Consider the following 23,338-nt stretch of genomic DNA (forward strand, 5'->3'; position numbering starts at 1 on the left):
TATCAGAAGAGTCCTGTGAAGGGGGCCAGAGGTCTGAAAAATGCCTTCCTTGGCTGGAAGGCAGGAAACCTAACTCTGGGACTATTTGTACTGTATGACCACGGAAAAGCTGATTCATGTCTTCATAACTCAACTTCTCCTCCTCAAAAATGGGGATGAATCTATCCCTCAAGCTTCCTGAAGCCACTGGGCAGGGTTGGGAGCTGTGTTCAAAAGTACCTGGGGGGCACCTGGGTGGCTCAGTGGGTTAAAGCCTCTGCCTTCGGCTCAGGTCATGATCCCAGGGTCCTGGGATAGAGCCCTGCTTCGGGCTCTCTGCTCAGTGGGGAGCCTGCTTCCTCCTCTCTCTCTCTGCCTGCCTCTCTGCCTACTTGTGATCTGTCTGTCAAATAGATAAATAAAAATCTTTTTTAAAAAGTACCTGGGCCTTGTGGTATTAAAAAAAAAAACCTTCCTTCTCATAAATAGGCATGATTATTCATCATTTTGTTACTACTTCTCAACTTCTGGCAGAATCCCATTTCTCTTCTCTTGGACTGAGTGTTTGAACTACTCAGAGAGCCAGTTTGTTCCTCCCTCCGAATAGACTGCCCACTCATCAAATAATATTTATTGACCAGGCCCATGCACAGGGCATACCACTGGCAGAGTAGACTGCAAACCCTCCGAGCACATGGTGTTTCTAACTCTGTGTTCAGTACAGCAAGTAGAAATTAGCAATCAAGAATAAGTTGAGATTATCATCTTGGGCTATTTTCTGTCTGGCAAGTGTGTGCACCCAGGCTTCTGCCACAGGCCTTCTTAGTAAAAAATCCTCTCTCCTTCCCTTTGTCTGCTCCACAGCCCGAGGGACAGCAGCCTGCACTTTGTGGGCAGCAGCAGCTCTCGTAACTGTACCTATTTTGGGCAGACACTGAGGGAAGAGATGAGAATTCCTGTAGAGCTACATTGAGAAAGCAAGGATCTGCCCCAGATTTAGCAACTTACACATCTCAAGTAGAAAAAGAAAATTCTGAATTTTGAAATAGAAAAGAAAACCAAGAACAATGGAGGATGTACCTATATGAGTCTTTAAGGAAGAAAGTTGAGGGATTGGGTTATGGTGATTAACGTTCCTCCACTACAGGATTGGATACCCCTATCTGTTTGAAGCAATGGTTTTTTCCTCTTGATGCTCTGGCAAGAGCTCCAGAATTTTCCCATGAGCTCATAAGGATCGGCTCTTTTCATTACTCTAGATAAATTTGGAGGCAGCAAGATTTCACAATGCAATCTCAGAATAGTCACCCTCAGCTAGAACCTGGCTTACAAGATTGGGAAGCCAAACATGTGGCAGAAAAGAACATTCTATCTAAGGCAACATTTTCAGGAAGCATTTCCCCTTATTGGGGAAGGGAGGGAGAGGGTTATGGAGACACGAAAATGAAGGGAAAGAGAATCACTCCATTGCTACTCACAATATGTGCTAACAAGTCAACATTTTGTTGTTTTTAGTGGGATATGTCCTTCCAGTGCACACAAATGAACATCCAAAATGGAAATCATCCATACAGTGCCTATTCTGGACAAGACAATCTCATGGCAAAAGGAAAAAAGAAAGAGCTAACCACCAAAAACCAGGATATAAAGTGTATCACATATGTTCAAATTCCATTTCCTAAAAACAGTGAGTCATATGACCAAGCCCGAAGTCAATGCACAGGGAGCAAAGTGTTTCATAGCAGGGACCACTTGAAGTCACATGGCAAAGGGCAATGTGGGGAAACAGGGGAGCAGCTGGGAACAACAATACGTTCTGCCACAGCCCTGTATCATAAGCCACTTATCTAGCTAGTGTAGTCTTATCCTGTGGGCTCAGGATCTTTTCCCAATATCTGCACAGTGCTTCAGAAGATGGCAAGTCCTTTCTTCCTTTTTAAAATTGTAGTTCAAAATATGTAACATAAAATTTACAACTTAACCAGTTTTATGTACACATTTCAGTAGCGTAAGCATCACCATCATCCATCTCCAGATGGATCTCCATTTTCCATTTCATTCCAGATCTCCATCTCCATTTTCCATTCTCTCCAACTGAAACTCTGTGCCCGTTAAAATTAACTTTTTACTCCTTCTCCCCCAAGCCCCTGGCAACCATCCTTCCACTTTCTGTCTCTATGAATTTGACTACTCTCGGTACCTCATATGAGTGGAATCATACAGTACTTGCTTGACGGCTTATTTCACTTAGCCTAACGTCGTCAAGTTTCATCCACATTGTAGCGAATGTCAGAATTCCCTTCCTTTTTAAGGCCAAATCATACTCCATTGTAAAATAAGCCACATTTTGTTTATTTATCTGTCAATAGACAGGTTGCTCTCACCTTTTGACTATTGTGAATACTGCTGCTATGAACACAGGTGTAACAAATATCCCTTGGAGTCTGTGTTTTCTTTTTTTTCCTTCTTTTTTTTTGGGTAAGGTTTTTTTTTGTTTTTTTTTTGTGTTTTTTTTTTTAACAGAACTTTATTCTTAAATCTACAATGGGATTTAAGACAACACTTCATTCCAGCTCTAGGTGACAATAGACGCTAGGACAGGAAATCCAGATGTTTAAACAGGAATGGAATGAAGGATCACCATTGCCTCGGGCACAAGGAACGGCTTCTTTTTGCCAGATTTCTTAATTCCACCTGTGGTCAGGAGGCCTTCCCTATGGCCTTCCACCTTCGCTTTTAGAGTTGCTTTTGCTCCTCCTTCTGTTTCTGCTTGAATGCCGTATCTTCCTCGTCCATCTCCTGGGCCTCTTTCTTGGGTTATATCAGAAGCTTCTTGCCACTTTCGCAGCTGGAGTGACGCCTGCCTCCCCTTCCCCAGACCCTGCCACCGGAAGCCTTGGAGTCTCTGTTTTCAGTTTTGGGAGGTATATACTCAATTGTGGAATTCCTGACACATAAGATAAGTCTACATTGACTTTCTGAGCAATGCCCATCCAGTTTTTCAGGGATGGCCGCCTTTGTCATCCCTACAGTTGTGGTAGGCAGGGACTTCTGCTCTTGAATTTCTCTGTTTTCCGCAGAACCACCTATTCAGTCCCTCAGCCTCTTCTCCTGATGATGGAGAGTACTGAGTATTTCAGGGTTTGGTTGACTCACTCTCTTTTCTACATACCACTGACGACAGATGGAGGCAAAATTAGAAGCTGTATCAATCTGTGGGCTGAACCAGACTTTTCTTCAGGTATTATTCTTCAATATTGATGGCAGAAAATTATCCTGCCTCTCTAGTGTGCTGCCGGTAAGTTTTTTGTTTGTTTGTTTGTTTGTTTGTTATTCTTTTCTGTTCTTGTTTATTTTGTTAGGCAAGAGGGGAAGAGAGCTTCTATCTTATTGCTTCATTCTGTCATCTTATCCTAGAAAACGGTTTCTTCAATTTTTGCTTAAAATTGTAATTTACCTTCTATAGCATTTCTGGGGTGCGACCTGGATAAAATATTGTTTTAAACTTATTTGTAGGCAATCACATTTTTCATAGATTGTCAACATAGTAAAAAGTTCATTTTAATTACACTAACAACTCCCACTAGGAGCTGTTACAATTTCCTTTCTATGGCAAAGCCAGTTCTGTGGGTTTGAATACCTTTGCTTTCATGAATAATTCAAGAAGGCAGTTAATAAAGATGAGTAATTGTTCATATGCAATTGGGGGTAAAGTGATGGGAGACTATTCATGCTTTTCTCAACAGAACTATGATATCATTTGGCCAGGCTTCTTCAGGCTCCCTTGCAATGCAAGAAGACTTTGAGGGTTATTTACACAAATCTCTGCTCTAAACTTGGATGGAACTAAATAAAGCATTTCTTAGACTGTTAGATGTATGCTCAACAGGCTCTACAGACCTCAGCAAGGGAAGCTTTAAATGATTAGTTCCCAAATATCGGGCTTCATACTCCGGCATGCTAACCCCAGATGAGGCCTTCAGAGACCTAATAGAGTCCCTTAGACCTACAAAAAGCTGATCTGCCTTTGCAGCAGAAGCAGTTTCCAGTAGACACGCAAAAATCCTGCGGATTAGGGCGCCTGGGTGGCTCAATCGGTTAAGCGTCTACCTTCGACTCGTGTCATGATCTGTGGGTCCTGGGATCAAGTCCCACATCAGGCTCCCTGCTTCACAGGAAGCCTGCTTCTCTCTCTGCCTCTGCCTCCCTCTCAATCTCTCTGTGTCTCTCATGAATAAATAAAATCTTAAAAAAAAAAATACTGCAGATTGTGTCTGCCTCCTTGGTGCTAGTGTATGGAGTGTGGCTCAGTTCTGGTTGCGGCATCAGAAGGGAAAATTTTGGGTAGTCACTGAACACTCTTCTTCCTTGAAACTGACATATCAGCAGAAATGGCCTCTTCTCTTCCCTAGCTGCTGGCTCTTCTGTGTGTGCTCCTGGAAATGCTGTCACTGTCTTACAGATGAAGGGAGCCATGGACACTTAGAGACAAGCAAAGTGGAAAGGTAGGAGAGGAGCCCCTAGTCCTCCAGGACCTTGTAGCACAGTGGACTTCACTCTGGAACTGTCTTGCCCTTAGTGTTTAAATCACTTGTTTAGTTTTGTATTCTTGTAATTACAAGTCTTATTTGAAAATACGTTAAATACAAAAATAAGGACAATGTAGGGACATCTACTAAAGTGAAGTGGAATGTATTCACCTTTTTGGAGTTAAAATGTACCTTCTTTTAGAAAGGTACCTTTTATGGCAATAGCAACTGATAGATTTTTCTTTTTTTTTTTTTCCCCAAAATATCCTTACTTGGCAAAGTAAGATGTTAGCAATTCTACATCAGTCTCCAAAGTAGTTTTGAAATTTTACTGGTCCATGAAATCTGAAAGTCTGGGAACCACTGCACTGACTTGAGAAAAACTCATTCTTGGACTAGGACTCAGAATTGGTTTTTAGCCCAATTGCTTTCCTTTCTGGCCACTCTTTACATACAGGACTTATAAGTCCAACTCTTGCCCCACACTTGGCTTCCTGCTCAGAAAGAAGACAAAGGAAAGAAAAGGGTAGTTCACTAAGCTTTAATTTTTTTGACTGTGACATCACTACACTATTGCTCCCCTCCCCCTCTCCATATACCCTCCTGCACACCGTCTCCCCACATACACCAACACATGCATGCACAGAAACACACACACACACACACACACACACACACACACACACACACACACTTTCTATGGGGATGAGTGCTTTTCTCACCTGTATTCACCATTTGTTAGAATTTGCTCTATTTGTTGTATTGCTCTCTTTCTCCACTATCCCGTTTAAAAAAGTCAATCGCTGGAAGGCTATGTGCTAACATCACTACACTTCCCTACAAAAATAACTTTTAATTGCACATTTGATTCCACATTTGAGACTGGTTACAGTTAATTACTAATGGTTACAGCTGGAAATTTTGCAATGGCGTTGGAGACTGAAGGGGAAGTTTGAGAGAAGTTCTGTCAACCAGGGTAGCTTTTGATGTGCTGATAGTAAAAAAAAAAGTATATATATATATATATATATATATATATATATATATATATATATATGGCTGAAGTCATTTGCAGCAACAAGGCAGTTACACCAAGGAATGCATCTGATGCAACTAAGGCTCAAAGCAGCCATGGTCAGAGTGGCCAAAGGAGGATTTGTTTTCTCCATGAGTTACTTGTTTTTGTTAACAGTCTTCTGGGACCAACAAGCAAAGACCTGGATGTTCCTCTTCCCAAATGCGATTTGCAACAGAGAAGCAGTACAGGCACTGGTGGTAGAAGAGTTGTTTTCTCATAAATCCTGGTCTTCTGCAGGTCTGCTAGGCTCACCTTGCCAGAAGAGGAATCTCTCAGCGTCTCCCAGTACACCCCCGCACCCCCCCTCACCCTGTTTCCTCCTCTAGAAAATCAATAATGATGGGATGACAAGATAAGGGACAGAATGCACCTATAATCCTGCCTGGAATAGAGCCCATAATAGGTGCATGTGACGTGGTATACCCAAGTATGATTACTTTCCCCAAGTTTGAAGACAGTATTGAGCAAATTTAATTTGATGTTGAAAATATAAATATCTTATTACAGTTCTTAGTCATTTTTTAAAAAAAATCTTTATCTTCTAGAGATAGATTCCAAAGTATTTAAAGATGAAAAGATGTGATGTCTGCTAAAAGAAGCCACAGTAGAGAAGAAGAGTAGATGGAAACAAGATTGGACATGTTGATCACTGTGGAAGCTGAGTGAAGGAGGCATCGTTTAAACTAGTCTCTCTACTTTTGCATAGGTTTGAAATTTTCCAACATAAATAAGAAACAAACAAAAGTTGGCAATTTCTTGCCTAAAGTAAAGAACATTAAATCACATTATTTTCAGCAGCATAAGAAACACTTCGCATCCCTCCGCATCCTCTGCTCTTATAGAGGACATTGTATGGAATAAATACATTATCGCTCATTCTTTTCTTCATTAGAACTCCCTGAAAGGACCTTATCTCTCTGTTTTCTCAGGGTTTTTCTCCTAGTCAATTATCAGCAATTTAATTATTATGAAGTCGACAAAAAAAGATCAACCTGGTTCAACTATTTGGGGCGAAAATGTAAACATGTTTAAAGTGAAGTTTTCTTGATTCATAGTGACAATGGACTCCAACGTTGGTGTCCCTGATCATGGCTGTCATTGCTAATATTGAGAAACAAGAATTCCTGGCCACCCAAGAAGGCCTTTTAAAGTTGTTTAGGGAGCGAGGATATGAATTTAAAATGATTTGGTTCTGGGGAAGGGGGTTAAAAATTGTGGATTTTAAGGCATGTTCCAGCAAAAAGGTTGGGAAGGTTTTTTGATTTGTGTCTTGATATATATGAATAGCTGATTTGTAAAATAAAAAAAAAAAAAAAAAAAACCCACAGTGAAAAATCACACTTCAAAGTTAAAGAACAGCTATCCTCTTCCAAAGCCATACTCTCAGAATTCCTTAAGATGGTAGTCTCCCCATATGTTTTAAGTATCTGTTTACACATCATTAGCAATTTCTTTGAAAACCATAGGAGAAAGACAGGCCAAGGAGGAAGACCCTGGAAACTGGATTGTTAGCCCAACACAGCCAGTTAATCTTGAAATTATCATTTCGCAGGTTCGTCTCGCAATTATCCTTTAAGCAAATGGGAAATGCTTCAAGCTACACAAATGGAACACACGTAGATTTGTGTAAATCAGGGCACATCTGTAGGGATGCTGACTCAGTGATGAAGAGGCATATTTCCAAGTCTTGCACACTCAGCCATAGCTTCATTAAAGTTGCTGGCAGACCTTGGTTAATTAGCCCTGTGGAAGGACAGTTTTTGTTTTGTTTTGTTTTGTTTTGTTTTGTTTTTTCTCCAGAGACTCCAGGAAGGAGAATTCTCTAAGGCTAGCTGTTTGCTAACTTCAGGGTCTGAGAAGTGGTTTGGTTTGGCTTCCTGGATGGAAGGGTTACTCATCCAGGGAGGTCAGAGATCTTTCTTCTCCTGAACAGATAACATGCCTAGGTCCAGTTTTCCAGCTAATTTTAGAATTTGCAGTAGTAAGACATTTAGTGAAGTGTTCATTTTAAGTTGGATTATAAAGCAATGCCTATAGTTTTTAGACAAAACACCAGCACTTTTGTATACAAACAAGTGAAATCCTTTAAAATAGTCACTCAAAGTGTATTTGGAGCTCCTTTTGTGGTATCGCCTGGGGTCAGTTTGTAAGGCACAGTATCATGCCAATCATGCCAAAATGATTATATGTAGATTACTCACCAGATCTGGTTTTCAGCTTTTGCAAAATGCAAATGGATTCTACCCTGGGAGATTTAACAATTTAAAAGCTGTTTTGAATGATGATTTTACTCTCAAGGTGAGTACAGAGTAATCTCCAGTAATTACTCTGAGGGAGAAAATTCTCATCTGGAGTATTAAATTCTAATGCATTGATTTTAAAAAAGAAAAAATAAAATAAATAAATAAATAAATAAATACCAAAAAAAAAAAAAAAAAGTCAGGGTTGCCAGGCTGGCTCTGTTGAAAGAGCTTATGGTTCTTGATCTGGGGATCATGAGTTCTAGCCCCAGGTTAGGTGTAGAGATTACTTAAAAATGAAAAAATAAATAAACTTAAAAAAAAGCCAGACATGAGAAATGGTTGGTGCATGTAGTTTCTCCAGTTGAGATCAGATGGGGGTTGAAATAAAAGTGTGTCTCGGGGCGGCTGGGTGGCTCAGTGGGTTAAAAGCCTCTGCCTTGGGGCGCCTGGGTGGCTCAGTGGGTTAAGCCGCTGCCTTTGGCTCAGGTCATGATCTCAGGGTCCTGGGATCGAGTCCCGCGTCGGGATCTCTGCTCAGCAGGGAGCCTGCTTCCCTCATTCTCTCTCTCTCTCTCTGCCTGACTCTCTGTCTACTTGTGATCTCTCTCTGTCAAATAAATAAATAAAATCTTTAAAAAAAAAAAAAAAAAACCTCTGCCTTCAGCTCAGGTCATGATCCCAGGTTCCTGGAATCGAGCCCCGCATCAGGCTCTCTGCTCGGCGGGGGAGTCTGCTCCTCCTCTCTCTCTGCCTGCCTCTCTGCCTACTTCTGATCTCTGTCTGTCAAATAAATAAATAAAATATAAAAAAAAAAAAAGTGTGTCTCCCACTATTTCCCTCCAGCAAGTCTGCCACATTGGTGGGAAGTTGGACCCTAAGCATAGTAGGTAGTAACATCTTCCTAGCTCAGCCTACATTCAGAAAATCTTCAAAACTAAATGTGGCTCTAAGTTATTATCTTGTTTTAAAAGTTCAATATATACTTTCTCTTTTTAATCTCAAAATAAAATATTTAATTTCTCAACTTTGCTTTTTTTTTGTTCTCAAGTTTAAAATGATGAATCATATTATTTCTTATTGTAATTAGTTTGGCTGAAATATCTTCCAGTTTTGCTACTCCCTTTAATTCAAACTCATATTTTAGCCACTTTTGTAGGTGTTTTTTCAGTAAGTCAGATAATATTCTTTTATGTAGTTATTATCTAGATACCTAGGACAATTTCCCAGATACATTTTTTTGAAGGTGAGTTGTCCTCCTTTGTTTTTATATTTAGATACACAGTACCAGGCGATTTTTCTATTTACAAAACTATACCCCCTCCTAAAACAGGAACTTAATGTCTAATCATTTACATCAGATTCATTTGAATCATTAAAAACAAAATACCCAAATTGATGATGGGGAAGAGAACAGTAAGTGTTGTGATTGTCTTTCGACCACAAAAACATTTCTTAGTGTACTGAAGCTTTAGTTTTCCTTCTCCTCAGGAGTTGGGGCAGAGGGGCAGAGGCACATGAGGTCCATCTCGCCAGGCTGATTCAGGCCAGTGCAGCTGCTGGCCTGGGCACAAGCGTGGGCGGCCACCTGTGGCTCCCAGCACAGCTGTTTGGTAGAAGGCCAGCCAAAGCCCAGTCGGTGGGGTGGAGGCAGGTGGCCAGTTGGGCGGCCAGTACATTCTGGCATGGGCTGAAAGAACACCTGGTTCCACTCTGTAGACCCACCGCAGAAGGTCAAGGAATTTGTTTGCTGGCAGCAACCTGATGGTCTAGCTCTGACTGAAACAGAGAAACCCACCTTTCTTGAAACTTACCCGAAGCCAACACAGGAATCGTTCTGCTCCAGTCGTGTTGAAATAGGTCAGTGAGGCCATCTGGCATGTCTGGAAATGGTGTGGGGGGCTGTCAGACAGGAACAGGCTCTGTGATTCAAAACAGGACATTTCAGGGGAGGTGAGAGCTTTCTCTTGTATTTGGCTGCTAATTGCCATTGCAGACACCATCCACCCTTGAATATCTCTGACCATCATTTTCCTCCTCTTCCCATGAACTCTAACTACATGCTTAGAAACCACTTTGGGTCCCCATGTATAATTTTATCACCAGACATAGGAATTTTCATAGGGAACATCACTACCTACAGAGACAGGAGCCCAAAGTTCACCCTTTCCTGACCCCTGAAGTCCCACCCAAGGCCTCAGGCCCACTGCTTCCCAGGAAAAAGAACCCATTTCCTTTGGTTTGGTGAGTCACTTTCTCTCTGGTAGAGGAGCATCCTTCCAAATTTCCCAGTCCCAGATGTAGACCAGGCAGCAACCTGCCATGTGCCAAAGACGTAACACTTGCCTCACTGGTTCTGTGACCCTTGACAACTTACTCAACCTCTCTAAGTCTCAGTTTTGGAATTTGTAACTAAGGATTAACAGTATTGTCCTCATAGTTTTGTTGTAACCCATCCAGTGAAAGGACATATGTTAAGTGCCTAGCATAGAACATGTGTACAACAGGTACTCAGCAAATATTGGTAGTATAAATGAATGACCATGGTTGATGCCACTCTCTAGACACAAAGAGGCCACACCTGGTCTGGACTGGCTCCGGGCTAGAACTTCCTGCTGGCATCTTTGCTTGGGATTTCAAAGGACTCATCTCACAGTTATTGCCCAGGCCCATAAAGTAGCCTGCTATGCACAAAAGCCCTTGTTGGGGGCAAAGATCAGGCCTTTCCAAGAATTGCACTGGCCTTGAGCTAGGAGAAACCTCTACTGTGAAGCCTTTGACCTGAAGAAGGTAGTCTGACTTCTGGGAGGCCTGTAGCTGGTGGGATAACTTGCCCCTCTGATGTGAAACATCTCTAAGGTAATGCATCCAAGCCAAGGTCCAAGAAGAGATCTCTGGATTGAATTTCACAAAACTTAAAGACTAGAGCAATGAAATCTTGACCAGTCAGGCACCACGTTCTGTGCCCTGAGGTGAATGGGAATATTCAGGCTCCCTAATCCCTGAACTCTGGACATCAGGTACTATTACCCTTGTGTGACTACACAGTGTTATTCCAATATAGATAGATATTGCCCTGGAAATTGTCTTTCATCATCTATGCAGCTCAAGACCTTCAGTGGGCTAATAGAAATCATCAACCAAGAGACAACACAAACATAACCTTGGTTCCCCACAGAGGGGAGCCAGCCCTCAAACTACAGTTTGATTTCGGGCCTCAGATACTATCTGTGGATGAAACGAGGGACAAAGAATGCTAGAAATAACCCTCTGAGAAAAAGATGGAAGACCATTTTCCTTTCAAGTTACAGTTTGGGGTTTTCAAGTCTGAGGTACAAAGCCATTGTGAACAGCTGTTCTTTTTGAAAACATGTTAGTTTATTCCACACATTCTGATGATATGAATGTGACAGAATTCCAAACAGCTTATCTGTCACTTTTTCATTCAGGGACTAATCTTTTCTCTTTCTTGCAACCACTTATTTAGAATTTTCCAGGCCTCCTGGACTGTGACTTTTTTTTTCCTCCCTGAATTACATTTTCCCCCTTTCTTTTAAAAGTAATGAATATTATCCTAGTCACACCAATTCACACATTTTTGTTACAAAGATCAATAACCAACTTTCTTCCTAATTCACCTGAAAAAGAAATGTCACCTGGCCTTTTGGAGCATAAACGTTTAAGGATGATCCTAGTGCTCTTTGGAGAGTGGCAGAGATCTCCACGAGGGTGGATTGTCCTTGGATCAGGGCCCTAAGTGGGAAAGTACCCTTTAGATATTTCAAAGGGAGAAAACAGTTAACTGGAAGCTTAAAAACAACTGTGAATAAACAGACTCGCATCTGAGGAATCTAAGCTAAGGCGAACCTTATTTCTCATTATTTCCCCCTTCCCAACCTCTAGCAGAACTACCCTTTGCAAATCCAGTGTGAAGATGATACAGCTGGTCCCATAGTCTTCTCATTCACTGAGACTTCATAATACTCCAGCCCCTTTTGACTCCTAGAATGACCCTGAAGAAATACTCTCCAAGACTGTTTAATCATCGCACCTGATTTCTTCTAGTGTATCAGGTTGAACGTGTGTGCAGGTGGATACGGAGGTAAGCAGAATGAAGCACAACCTGCCTGGGCATTCCACATCTTCTTATGTAATTGATGAAATTGTCATCATGAACATACTCAAATAGCTAAACACGCAGGAGGGTTACCTTCATTTTAGTTGATGAGTTTTAAAAAATTGCTGAGTTACCTTTGCATGTGACAGTATACCCCAGCTCAGCAGTGGCTGAACCATTAGTTTAGCCTCAGAGGAAATGTCTAAAGGTGGAAAAGTATGTCCCTCATGTTCCTATGCTCCCTATTGAATTTAAGTAGAAAGATCCTTCTTCAAGTGTCAATACTTTTGTCCAGCACCTTTTCCACAACGAAATATCTTGCAACCTCTTCTATGCTAAAGAATTTACATGGAAAGCAAAAGAAAGAGGGAGGCAGAAGAGTCATGGGTCAATCAGGTCTTCCTTTCCAGGGTTAGAATAGCTGACTAGTGGCCCCTGGGGATAGAGATCCACCAGAAATACCCAAAGCCCTTATATTTAATAGTACTGAAATAAAAATAAATGCAATCTTTGAGGAGGGTAATAAGGATACAACAAATTATCTCAATCCTGGATACTACCTGGATAATTTGGGTAGTGTAGTGTGGTATCCAAAGGATAGATTCCTCCTACTGCAAGTTTAACACCAGCTTTTCAGGGAATAGACAACTTTCATCTGAATCATTCTTACAAGCTGAATTTTTATTTTTACTCAATTATCTATGTTAAAAAAAAAATCTGTGCCTGGTGTGGAATTTCACTCCATCAAGTGTTACAATGATTTTCTCATTTTCATTACAAGCAGGAGAATGAATGTAGGACAAGTGTTAGGAAACATGGCAATAAATTAGAATATAATTTACAAAAGCAAAAAAAAAAGTAACAGTGTACCACATTAATACTGAGTATAAAATAATAAACAACAACTAATCACAATAATACAAAGGTAATTTCATTCTGTATTATTAAGGATACCTATGTGACATTCACTCCAAAAAATTCCTAATGAAATGGACTGTTTGGGGAGTCATATGTATCTTGAGGGCTTTAATCAGTTGGGTATATTTACCTTTCCTTTTTTGGCAGGACTTTTTGCCAGTGGCAGATACTGCTCTCAGTCATGGGGTACCAGTTTCCTTGGGACTCCCTAAGTAGTCCACATAGCACAGTACTTTGGAGGGCCTGCCATGGTGGCTCAGCCTCCACTGACAATCCTATTGCTATTATTTAGGAAGAGAGCATATCACATAGCCATGTGGTTGACTGCACAGTTAGCAGCGGTATTGTGATATGCTGTAGAATATGATTTGTCTCCCCACTCAGGTTTAGTCCTGTTACATGCTGTGCTTGGTTCCTTCTAGCGGAGTAGTCTGATGCTGCGCCTGGAAGCCCTCTGCTCCTGACCTTGAGGCCGGTGCACACTCCTGAGGGAACACTAGCTGTCCCCTCTTCTAACGTTAGTCAAGGGAGCCCAGGGCAATGGTCCTCACAACGTTAGTTTTCAGGTGAGGTGTAGAATAGACTTAAGTCAGTAATGTAAGAAATCTTTTTGGAATACAAACATGAGCTGATATTTATGTTGGGGAAAAACAGATCCTGACAGGAAACCTATGCCTAAAATGCCACAAAAAGTACTCATCTTTTATTTACTTCACCAGGACACATTAGCACCAAGTTAACTGCTCTTTGCAAGGGACGGAGGGAATTCAGTGCTGGGGCCATGCTGCTCATGGGCTGCCTCCCCTTCACTGAATAGATGGTGCTTTGGCTCGTCTTTTCAGGGCAGTATACAGAGGGGCCCTGGCAATTGTTGTGTATCGTCAGTAGCTTTCTCTGGCAAGCTCAGGGACGTGAGCTATGGTGTTGAGAGAGAAAGCAGGCGAGAAAATAGGGATGACCACGACTGAGTGTGCAGAACATCCCGTGCTGACTGTCCATAGCAAACCTGAAGTTTAGGTTGGTTTTTGAAGTCTGTGAGTCTCTTTTCCTTTCTGAAAAAAACAAAACAAAACAAAAAAACCAAAAAAACTAATCTCTACCTTAGGTCACGGCGTAGCTTATACACCTGACATGTAGTTTGAGCACACACAGTGACGGGTTTAAGTCAAACATACTCTTTAACTGCAAGTAGTATCTTTACAAAGTAGCCATTTGGTTGGAGTTTGAGGTGTCGGTGTAGCACGGTGTACACACCTGTAGGATACAAAGCACATTCATCAAGAACCTGCTGCAAGCTACAAGTGTTCAAGTACAAAATACAAATAAGTACCCTCTTTTTTTCCCTTTTCTTTTAATCCCACCATTGAAGTTTTTGATGGCCATGACACGAAATTATTTGTGGATAGGGAAAATACGAGCTAGCCGATTTAATTTAGGATTCTGGATTTGATTCTAGAATTTGACTTGCCCAAGAAACTTGGTTTCACATTTGATTGCCATTCAGAGTATCCATAAAAAATACAAAATAGTTGGTTGAGTGACTATTAAAATTATGCTTTATGATCTTTAGGCTTCATGAGTTTTTCTTCTTTGGTTGTTATCCCTTGCCTACTTTAAAACTCACAGAAATAGCACATTTATGTGCAAGCACACTCATCTAACCCACACACTCAAAAGCGCCCGCACACACACACACACTTGCTTTCATATAAATAAATGCCCTTCTGCCATATCAAAGAAGGGACATCTGGAACCCATCACAATTGTCAGCAAAAGGGTCTGCCTGGTTGTCACTGAGCCAGTCTATCTTTTGCACGGCATCATTTCAGTAAGCTCAACACGCGTGCAATAGTCCAACAGGGCAGAAGCTGTTCTGTGGCCGGTGAGGAGGTCAACACAATTGAGTTGGGGTGACCCAAAGAAGAACTGAGGCATCCGTGTGATGGCAGCAAAGGGCCTGTTTCTTCGGTCTCTACCATACCCCTGGTCTGGCTTCTGCATGAAATCGAAATGTTTTTCTCTTAAAGTTTTAATGGAAATCTCAGCTTCACTTGCACAATGGCAAGTTGGCCACAGTCTTTTAGCACAGGATTTATAGACTCGCACAGCTGCAGTAACTGATGCACTGCCTTCAGCTAATTCCTTCACTGTTGTTCGGTTTAATATAGTTTATATATGGCTCACAGCAGTGTTCAGAACAGGGGGGTTATTCCTAAGGAAATTAAGTGGAATGAAGAAAAATCATACGAACTTTCATTACTTTTGATTTATAATTGCTCCTTAAATTACAGTTAAAAGCCCATTTTAGAATTTCAGTTGTGGTGCTGTTGTAGTGAGATAAAGTATAGTAAATATTTTTAAGCTATGACTTAAGATTTCTGAATCTTCTTTTACTTCCATAGTTGACCAAGTCATAACAGCTACATTTTAAACAGTTTTAAATACAAATGGATTCAGTGTCATTGCTAAGTCCATAATAAAAATTATCTTAATGGTCCAAGGAGGTAAACAGGCTATTGGATTTACTCGAAAGAACACAGACGTTCCATAGTAAGCAAGTCTCCCTGTGTTGTTTGGATCTCTCCGATCTGGCATTCCCTCCTTAATACCGTGTCCAGCACTTTGGATCAATAAATCCCACTTCACAGAAGTTAAAATAATATTGAAATCCTGTCAGCTAGGGCTGACCAGTGGTTACGTTTTCCACAGGGTAATGCATTTGCAAGGACATCAATCCTCTTCCTCTGGGTGGCTCTCCTTGATGGACGCATTTCCACGATGAAATGACAAGACGCTCTCTCTGGCTTTCCGTGGGTCAGTGTCCTTGGCAGGTCTTACAACACATCTGTCTGAAGTATGCTCGACTACAGAACTTGAACTTCAGCACCAGTGGGCAATAAGCCACTTTGTTCACATCTTTGCACTCTAACGAATGGGGGCAGAAAATGGAAAACAATTAGAGGCACATAAACAAGTGCATAAACAAGCCAATGGGACTGTGTGTTTGGTCAGGTCCCTCTTGCACCAATCCACCTTGGCTTCCACATCCATGTGGTTTTTGTTTTTGTTTTTGTTTTTAAGCATACCCTGTCTGGTACAGCCTACCAGAAACATTCTTTTGATAGATTTTAACACAATTAAAAAAAAAAGATTGCAAGGCTTTTCTCCCAGACTTTTATAAGTATGGTGCATGCCCACTGTGTCTTGAAAGAATTACCATTTGTTGGGATAAGTGATCACTTTAGACAGCTTGGAAACATGAGTCATTTTTCTTACAGCGCTTTTATTGCTTCTTTCTCAAGGGTTATTTTATTCGGCAGTGCAAGGTTATCCAAAATCAAACATGAGTTGCATTGTTTGATACCAAAGTACACATGTCTCAAGAGAATCTCTGCATCTGTGAGGCGTGGGGATGGGCCTGGGTGAATGAAAAGGATTGCTGACAGTGGCCTAGATTCAGCAACTACACTAGACAAAGAGGAAAACTTTGAGGGGTTGGCCTCAAATGGCAGCAGTCTGTGGGTTATGGAAACATGTAGAAATGTCTTTTTTTAATTTGGAAGTGAGACATGGCCTTCTTTTTTCCTATGTGTATTTTCTCCTCAGTGCTAGAATTGCCACAGTTGAGGTCTGCAGTTCTTGCAGCCAGAAGGTGAATAAATGATTCTTTCTCCATCTCCCCTTGAAGCTGGTTGCAGAAGATGGGGCGAAGGGGCCAGTGTAGAGACAGGCACACCAGTCTTTGATCCTCAGCACCCCTCTCACCACCACATGACCCCACTACTTCTAATAATGATATTCTTCTCTAGTCCTCTAGTCAATTTTATCTGGGGATTTTAAAATACTTTGTAAACCTAGTAATTAAATTTCCATATGCCTCCCAGAATCAAAGTTCCACCCTCATTTTTCCAGGTGGTTATACTGAGGCATCCTGGGTAAACTGCTGAAGGTAATTAGAATCAGGCAGAACCCTGGGTGAAGTTCAGTGTAACAGGACAGTTTTGTCGTCGTTGCTTGCTGGGTTATTTGCAAGTTTTTTTTCCTGGCTTCAGAAATCCACTGAAGTTCTAAGAGATCATATACATGGTACAGAAGGCATATATGATAAACTTGAGGAATTATATGCGAAGGAATGGGATAGTTTTCCATTATTATTGAGAAGTAAGGTAACAATTTTATTGATCTCACATTCCAGGCTCTTTCAGTGAAAGACTTAAATTTTAAACGGGAACCCTCAGTCTTCTGTGAATATAAACGCTGTCACCATTGAACTTCTTTACTCACAATTTGACTTACAAAAAGAGTAAAAGTTAGAAATTTGAATAGAAACTTTCCACACTAGGATTCTCAGTAAATGTAAGTTTTGGCTGAAAGAAGGGCAGAGAGACAAGAAAATTTTCTTTAAACGTTGTACTAAAAAAAGAAATCAGATGATATTTTATGAATCAAGTATGAATTTGAGGCAAAAAGATCTCCACATATTTTAATCTGAAGGTCACTTGGCATTATTTTCTTCCTTTTCTTCTCTGTCATGACCAGTAAAAAGTAACCAAAACAGGTTTAGACTAAGAATATTTTCATGGTGGTGGGGGGAATTTTTATCCATGTTACCAAGAGGAATATATTGTCAAGGTAATGCAATTATTAAAATGATGAGAAGGGCTCCTGGATGGTTCAGCAGGTTAAGCATCTGCCTTGATCCCAGGGGCCTGGGATTGAGTCCTGCACCAGGCTCTCTGCTCAGCAGGGAGTCTGCTTCTCCTTCACACTTTCCCTCTGTGCTTTCTCTCTCTCTCTTTCTTTCTCAAATAAATAAATAAATAAATAAAATCTTTTTTTAAAAAATGAGAAAAGTTGGGGCGCCTGGGTGGCTCAGTGGGTTAAAGCCTCTGCCTTCGGCTCAGGTCACGATACCAGGGTCCTGGGATCCAGCCCCACACCAGGCTCTCTGCTCAGCAGGGAGCCTATTTCCGCCTCTCTCTCTCTGCCTGCCTCTCAGCCTACTTGTGATCTCTGTCTGTCAAATAAGTAAAATCTTAAAAAAAAAAAAAAAAAAAAGAGAGAGAGAGAAAAGCCAACACAGTATCATTCATCTTTAATTCTAAATCACCATCCTGGGGCTCCTGGGTGGCTCAGTGGGTTAAGCCTCTGCCTTCGGTTCAGGTCACAATCCCATGTTCCAGGGATCAAGCCCCGAATTGGGCTCTCTGCTCAGCAGGGAGCCTGCTTCCCCCTCTCTCTGCCTGCCTCTCTGCCTACTTGTGATCTCTCTCTCTGTCAAATAAATAAATAAAATATTTTTTAAAAAATCACCATCCTAATGGGGCAGCCTGCCAGCAGAGACCACCCCTCCAAGTTGGCAGTGGGGCTTGATGGGATCGCGTCAAGTACAAAATAAATTTTAGCCAAAATATAAAGATCGTTTAGTTGAGAAACAACAAAGAGAGGAGGACTGGTTGCTTTAATAGTACAAGGAAATAAAATGAGAAGCCAGGCTGCCCTGGTTTAATACTAGTTTTCTCATTTACTGACTTTATGCCTCTGAACAAACAGCCTCTCTGTGCCCGAGTTTCCCTCTCTGTAAACGGGGATGATGAGAGCTCTTACTTCCACCCATAAGACGTCTATCCTATGTTGCCACCTGGAGCAGTGCATACACAGTTTGTCAGGACTTGATAAATACAAGACATTGAATTACAACCGTTACTACCACTATTAGTTATTATTTCGTATCACCTGATGACAGTAATATATAGATTACTGCTGGCGCATTATTTAGATTACTACTGAGAAAAGGCTGTCCTATTGACCTAAGTCAGTATTTTCTGGGGTTCAATTTTATTGGGAGATTCATTACTCCATTTTTGGAAGAGTTGCTGCTAGTCTAGGAAAATACTGAGATGAGCAAAATACAAGCAAATACATAGATTTTTCTTTTAGATTTAGACCTTGGAATCCAATTCCATGACAGATAATAACTAATGAATAAAATATTCATAAGTTGTTCCTCCCTCCAATTATCCCACCATCCACCCATCCAGGCCATTACAAATATACATAACTTGAGATTCAGCTTCATGCTGAAATGAGAGGACTCTACTCATCATGCAGAGGCCCAGAGCACAGTCCTTTGGCCACAAGCAGTGTCTAGCCTCGGGGTAGGCTGGAAGCCAGCTGCCAGGTTGTCCTTCTCTGAACTTTTCAATACCCCTCTCAAGTTAGTTGTCGACTAAGTTGATTCCAACCAGCTTGACTGAAAGCAGGAAGTCATTTGGGCCTTGGGAGCCGGATCAAGCTTAGTGAGGCAGGCACTCCTGAAGAACACACACAACGTGCCTGCCCCAGCACTATAACACAGTGGTAAGGTGTGGCAGATCTGGAGTGAGCCCTGGGGGTGAATTCTGGAGCTACTTCCTCCCTTATTTGATTGTCCTGGTTCCTTTACCTCTTTGAGCCTCAGTTTCTTCATCTGTGAAGTAGAGACCTGTGACAAGACCTACTCATAGGATGTGGTAAAGTGAGGCACACATGACATAGTGCTTACAAAGAGCATGCCCCCCGCTCCTCAACCCTCTCCCCTGGCACCTGGCACAGAGGAATCACTCAGTCCCTTAGCTCTCGTTATTACCACTAACACATCTGCCTCTGAGATCAACCATTGTGTATAATGTCTCTGGGATCCCTAACACAATGTACCTAGGCTCTCAGGGAGGGTTACACATTAGCATGCATGAGCAAATTAACAAAATATATCAAACAGAGAGTAGGTAAATCATAATGGTATAGGGTGGAGAGAGATGGGGGAGGAGCCAGGGTTGGGAATGCCAAGATGGGGACAATAGGCTTTGATGAGACATTAAAATGGAGACCTTGGGGCTGCCTGAGGACATGCAGCTTTGATGCGTAAAGGAAGATCCCTGAGGAAGACCCCATTCCTACTTCTTGGTTTTGCCTTCTAGAGACTGCCCAGACAGGGAGACTCAATCTATTTCTATGGAAATCCATTTACCAGAAAAGGTCAACCATGACTGGTCTTTTATTCTCTGCCTTTTAATGTCATAAGAGTTTGATACAGTAACGATCACATTAAAAATAATTTATTAAGTGCCTCCTATGTGCCAGGAATTGCCTGGCAATTTTACATACTTATATATCTAATCCTTTGATGTATATAAGACATCAGATTTACATAGATGGTAAAACTGAAACTCACAAACATTAGGAAAACTAGGCTGGTCACACAGCTAGTCAGTCTAAGAGCTGGGGCTTGGACCCCTCGGTTTTGGCAGCATTCTTGGTGGCATGGAACTACAAAAAGTTTTCTGCCTGTTAAGACTTCTGTATTCTTGGCAGATACCAAACGTCATGAGTCAACCCTTGGTGGGATCATCACCAGAAAATTTGCTTTGCCACCTTAAAAAAGGGGAATTAAAAAAAAATAATAATAACCTACACCTGGTAGGGGGCTCAAACTCATAACCCCAAGATCATGAGCTGCATGTTCCATTGACTAAGTCAGTCAGGTGACTAGAAAATGAGTAGGGTTTTTTTTAGCAGGTATTTGAAATAGCCTAAACACTTTTCTTCAGCTTTATCTTCCTCCTTCAATTGTGTAAAATGACATAAGTGAAAGGTGATTTGAGACGCACCAAGAAGTTTTAAATTCCCACTATTACAGAAAGCTGAATGTAACCTTAACTATATTCGGAAAAGTTTTAAATTATACTGGGCCATTCAGCCCATCTGCCACTTTTTAGCTTACCTAGAGAGGATCGACTTGTTGAGCTCTTGAATTGACTCATTGACATTCTGCTGATATAGTCAAGAAGGCTTAATTATAAAACTTACTAGCCTGCTTCATTCTCAAAGCCATTAAAAATATGAAATAATGTGGGGTGCCTGGGTGGCTCAGCCGTTAAGCGTCTGCCTTCAGCTCAGGTCATAATCCCAGGGTCCTGGGATCAAGCCTGGCATCAGGCTCCCTGCTTAGTGGGAAGCCTGCTTCTCCCTCTCCCACTCCCTCTGCTTGTGTTCCTGCTCTTGCTGGCTCTCTCTCTGTCAAATAAATAAAATCTTAAAAAAAAAAAAAATGAAACAATGTAAGTGACAAAACACTCAATTCTATACCTGAAATTAATATTACACTTTATGTTAACTAACTGGAATTTAAATAACTTAAAAAAATCATCTTCTCACCCTTGAATTAATACACAGTACAGCTTACTATTTGTGATAAAAACCATTCTGGAAAAGCTCTGCATAATTAAACCACAGTTTCTTGTTGAAATCAAAATAATAATAAATGTTCTGTTTTGGTTTCTGAATGATCTTCAGTAGGCATCTATTTCTAGATAATCTCTAAAATATCTAATAACCAAAAGCTTCTGTATACCTAAGTAAAACATAATCTGTAAATAAACTATTATACTAGGAGACTTATTTATTAAAAGGAACCCTTTAGGGACGCCTGGGTGGCTCAGTGGGTTAAAGCCTCTGCCTTTGGCTCTGATCATGATCCCAGGGTCCTGGGATTGAGCCCCGCATGGCATCGGGCTCTCTGCTCAGCAGGGAGCCTGCTCCCCCCCCCCACGCCCCCGGCCTGCCCCTCTGCCTACTTGTGATCTCTGTCTGTCAAATAAATAAATAAAATCTTAAAAAAAAAAAATGAATCCTTTAGGTAGAATATTTTTGCAATATAATTACTTTTTAATTAATCTATTTGGAAGGTTTGGTCTTCACTATCATTTTCTTCATACAGATACACTTATATACTGCTTTTTAAGTAGTGGAATCTAAGTCAGCAGGGTCAAGGATTTTAAGATGAAGGAGCTTGATTTTTCTCTTCTACCATCATCATATACCAGCTAAGTACTGTCCTGGAAGAGAAAGATAACACACTCATTCTACCTTTTCTTTTGTGAGGCTATGTTTGGAAGAGTAAGAAGTCCTAGCATGAGGTTTCTAGGAAATATTTTGTGGACCTAACTAGTCTCTTCTTTTTTATATCCCACCTCTCCCTGAAAATAAAATATCACTTTATCCAAGGCCAGATATTTCTAGTAGGGAGAACAATTTATGGAGTATTCCTTAATTCTTCTCAAGGACACTTGGGAGTATATCAAGGGCTGAAAGCCAACCCCTATGCCCCACAATGTGAACTAGACCCATTATTAGAATCTGAAGTAACCTGCCAGGTATGCTAGAGTGGGTCTCTCTGGTAATCTGGATTTTGGTAGAGTTGAATGATGAGACAACCTGTTTCACAGGCAACACATGAATCTACTTATCATTGATGTGCCAATGGGTTTTTTCCCCAGGTGCTTTACATTAATCTTTCAAATCTCTGACCTAAAACACATGATTTTAAAATACACACACTGAACAGAGGCTTATATATTCAGGATGCAATTGGATTTAGATTCATTGTGACTTTGAAGGCTTCGCTTGGTCCAAGGAGTACAAGAGCAACTCCTGAGATGTAGTGCTCTTGCATCTATTTCATAAAATGGTACAAGGCCTAGCTATCATTGGAGTGACCTGGGGCACATAGGGACATAGCCTCTCATGACCAGGTTGGACCATTCAGCATCTTTCTATGGAGAATGCACACCCTGTGAGGCTGTAAACTCTTCATGAGATTCAGAGGAAGAACACAGTAAGTAGAGAGTTACGACTTAAGCACTGTAGGGTCTATCTTTTGGATTACGAAAGTGCAACCAGCTGTGCCTCTGTCAAACCATCCAGGGAGATGCGGAGCCTAGTGAGAGGTGAGATGGCAGAGGCTGTGCATGTGAGTTTGTGAAGCAGGAGTCGGGGGTGAGGGGTGTGAACTCAGGATTTTTCCTGAAAAAACTGTACTTGAGCCCTTGATACATTAGATAGGCAGACTGGAAAAGGATGAACTAACAAGTTTCACTTGGGAAGTTGACATTATTCATCGCAGTGGGAATAGTCCACCAACTTTTCATCGTCAAAGCAAGATGATGTCAACTATAAAACTTGATTCCAGTTTCATCTCACCATGGATTAAGCCGTTCCTCTTTCTTTCTTGTTTTCTCAGTTTCCCTTTACCCATTCTGATACCCTGGATGCCACCCACATTCATCCTCACGGTGGTATGACCCCAACACAAATCCCAGGGTTCCCTGTAAACCAGACAGCCAGGAATGTGAACCCGAGTGGTAAGGTTCATTACGAGCTTTTGAAAATGGCAAAGGAAAAAACAACTCTTCCTCACCTCCTTGAAATCAAAGTCTTCAAATGACCTTCATTGTCCCTTTCACTGTTTTTTTTTTTTTTAAGATTTTATGTATTTGACAGAAAAAGAGATAACAAGTAGGCAGAGCGGCAGGCAGAGAGGGGGTGGGGAAGCAGGTTCCCCGCTGATCAGAGAGCCCTATGTGGGGCTTGATCTCAGGACCTTGAGATCATGACCTGAACTGAAGGCAGAGGCTTAACCCACTGAGCCACCCAGGTG

The 23,338-nt window shown here is 41.3% G+C and overlaps 1 protein-coding gene across 1 annotated transcript in view; it reads right to left on the reverse strand.

Moving 5' to 3' along the window:
* Positions 1 to 12,615: 12,615 nt before the first annotated feature.
* LOC111156970 (ADAM metallopeptidase with thrombospondin type 1 motif 6) overlaps positions 12,616 to 23,338 on the reverse strand; it is a 300,261-nt gene continuing 289,538 nt past the window's right edge. Inside the window, exon 24 of the mRNA XM_022518156.1 lies at positions 12,616 to 15,786. Coding sequence (XP_022373864.1) covers positions 15,677 to 15,786 — 110 coding nt within the window. The 3' untranslated portion in view covers positions 12,616 to 15,676. The remainder of the gene's footprint in view (positions 15,787 to 23,338) is intronic.

This window comes from Enhydra lutris, unplaced genomic scaffold, assembly GCF_002288905.1.
Source record: "Enhydra lutris kenyoni isolate GAN:26980312 unplaced genomic scaffold, ASM228890v2 scaffoldscaffold50, whole genome shotgun sequence".
NCBI lineage: Eukaryota > Metazoa > Chordata > Mammalia > Carnivora > Mustelidae > Enhydra > Enhydra lutris.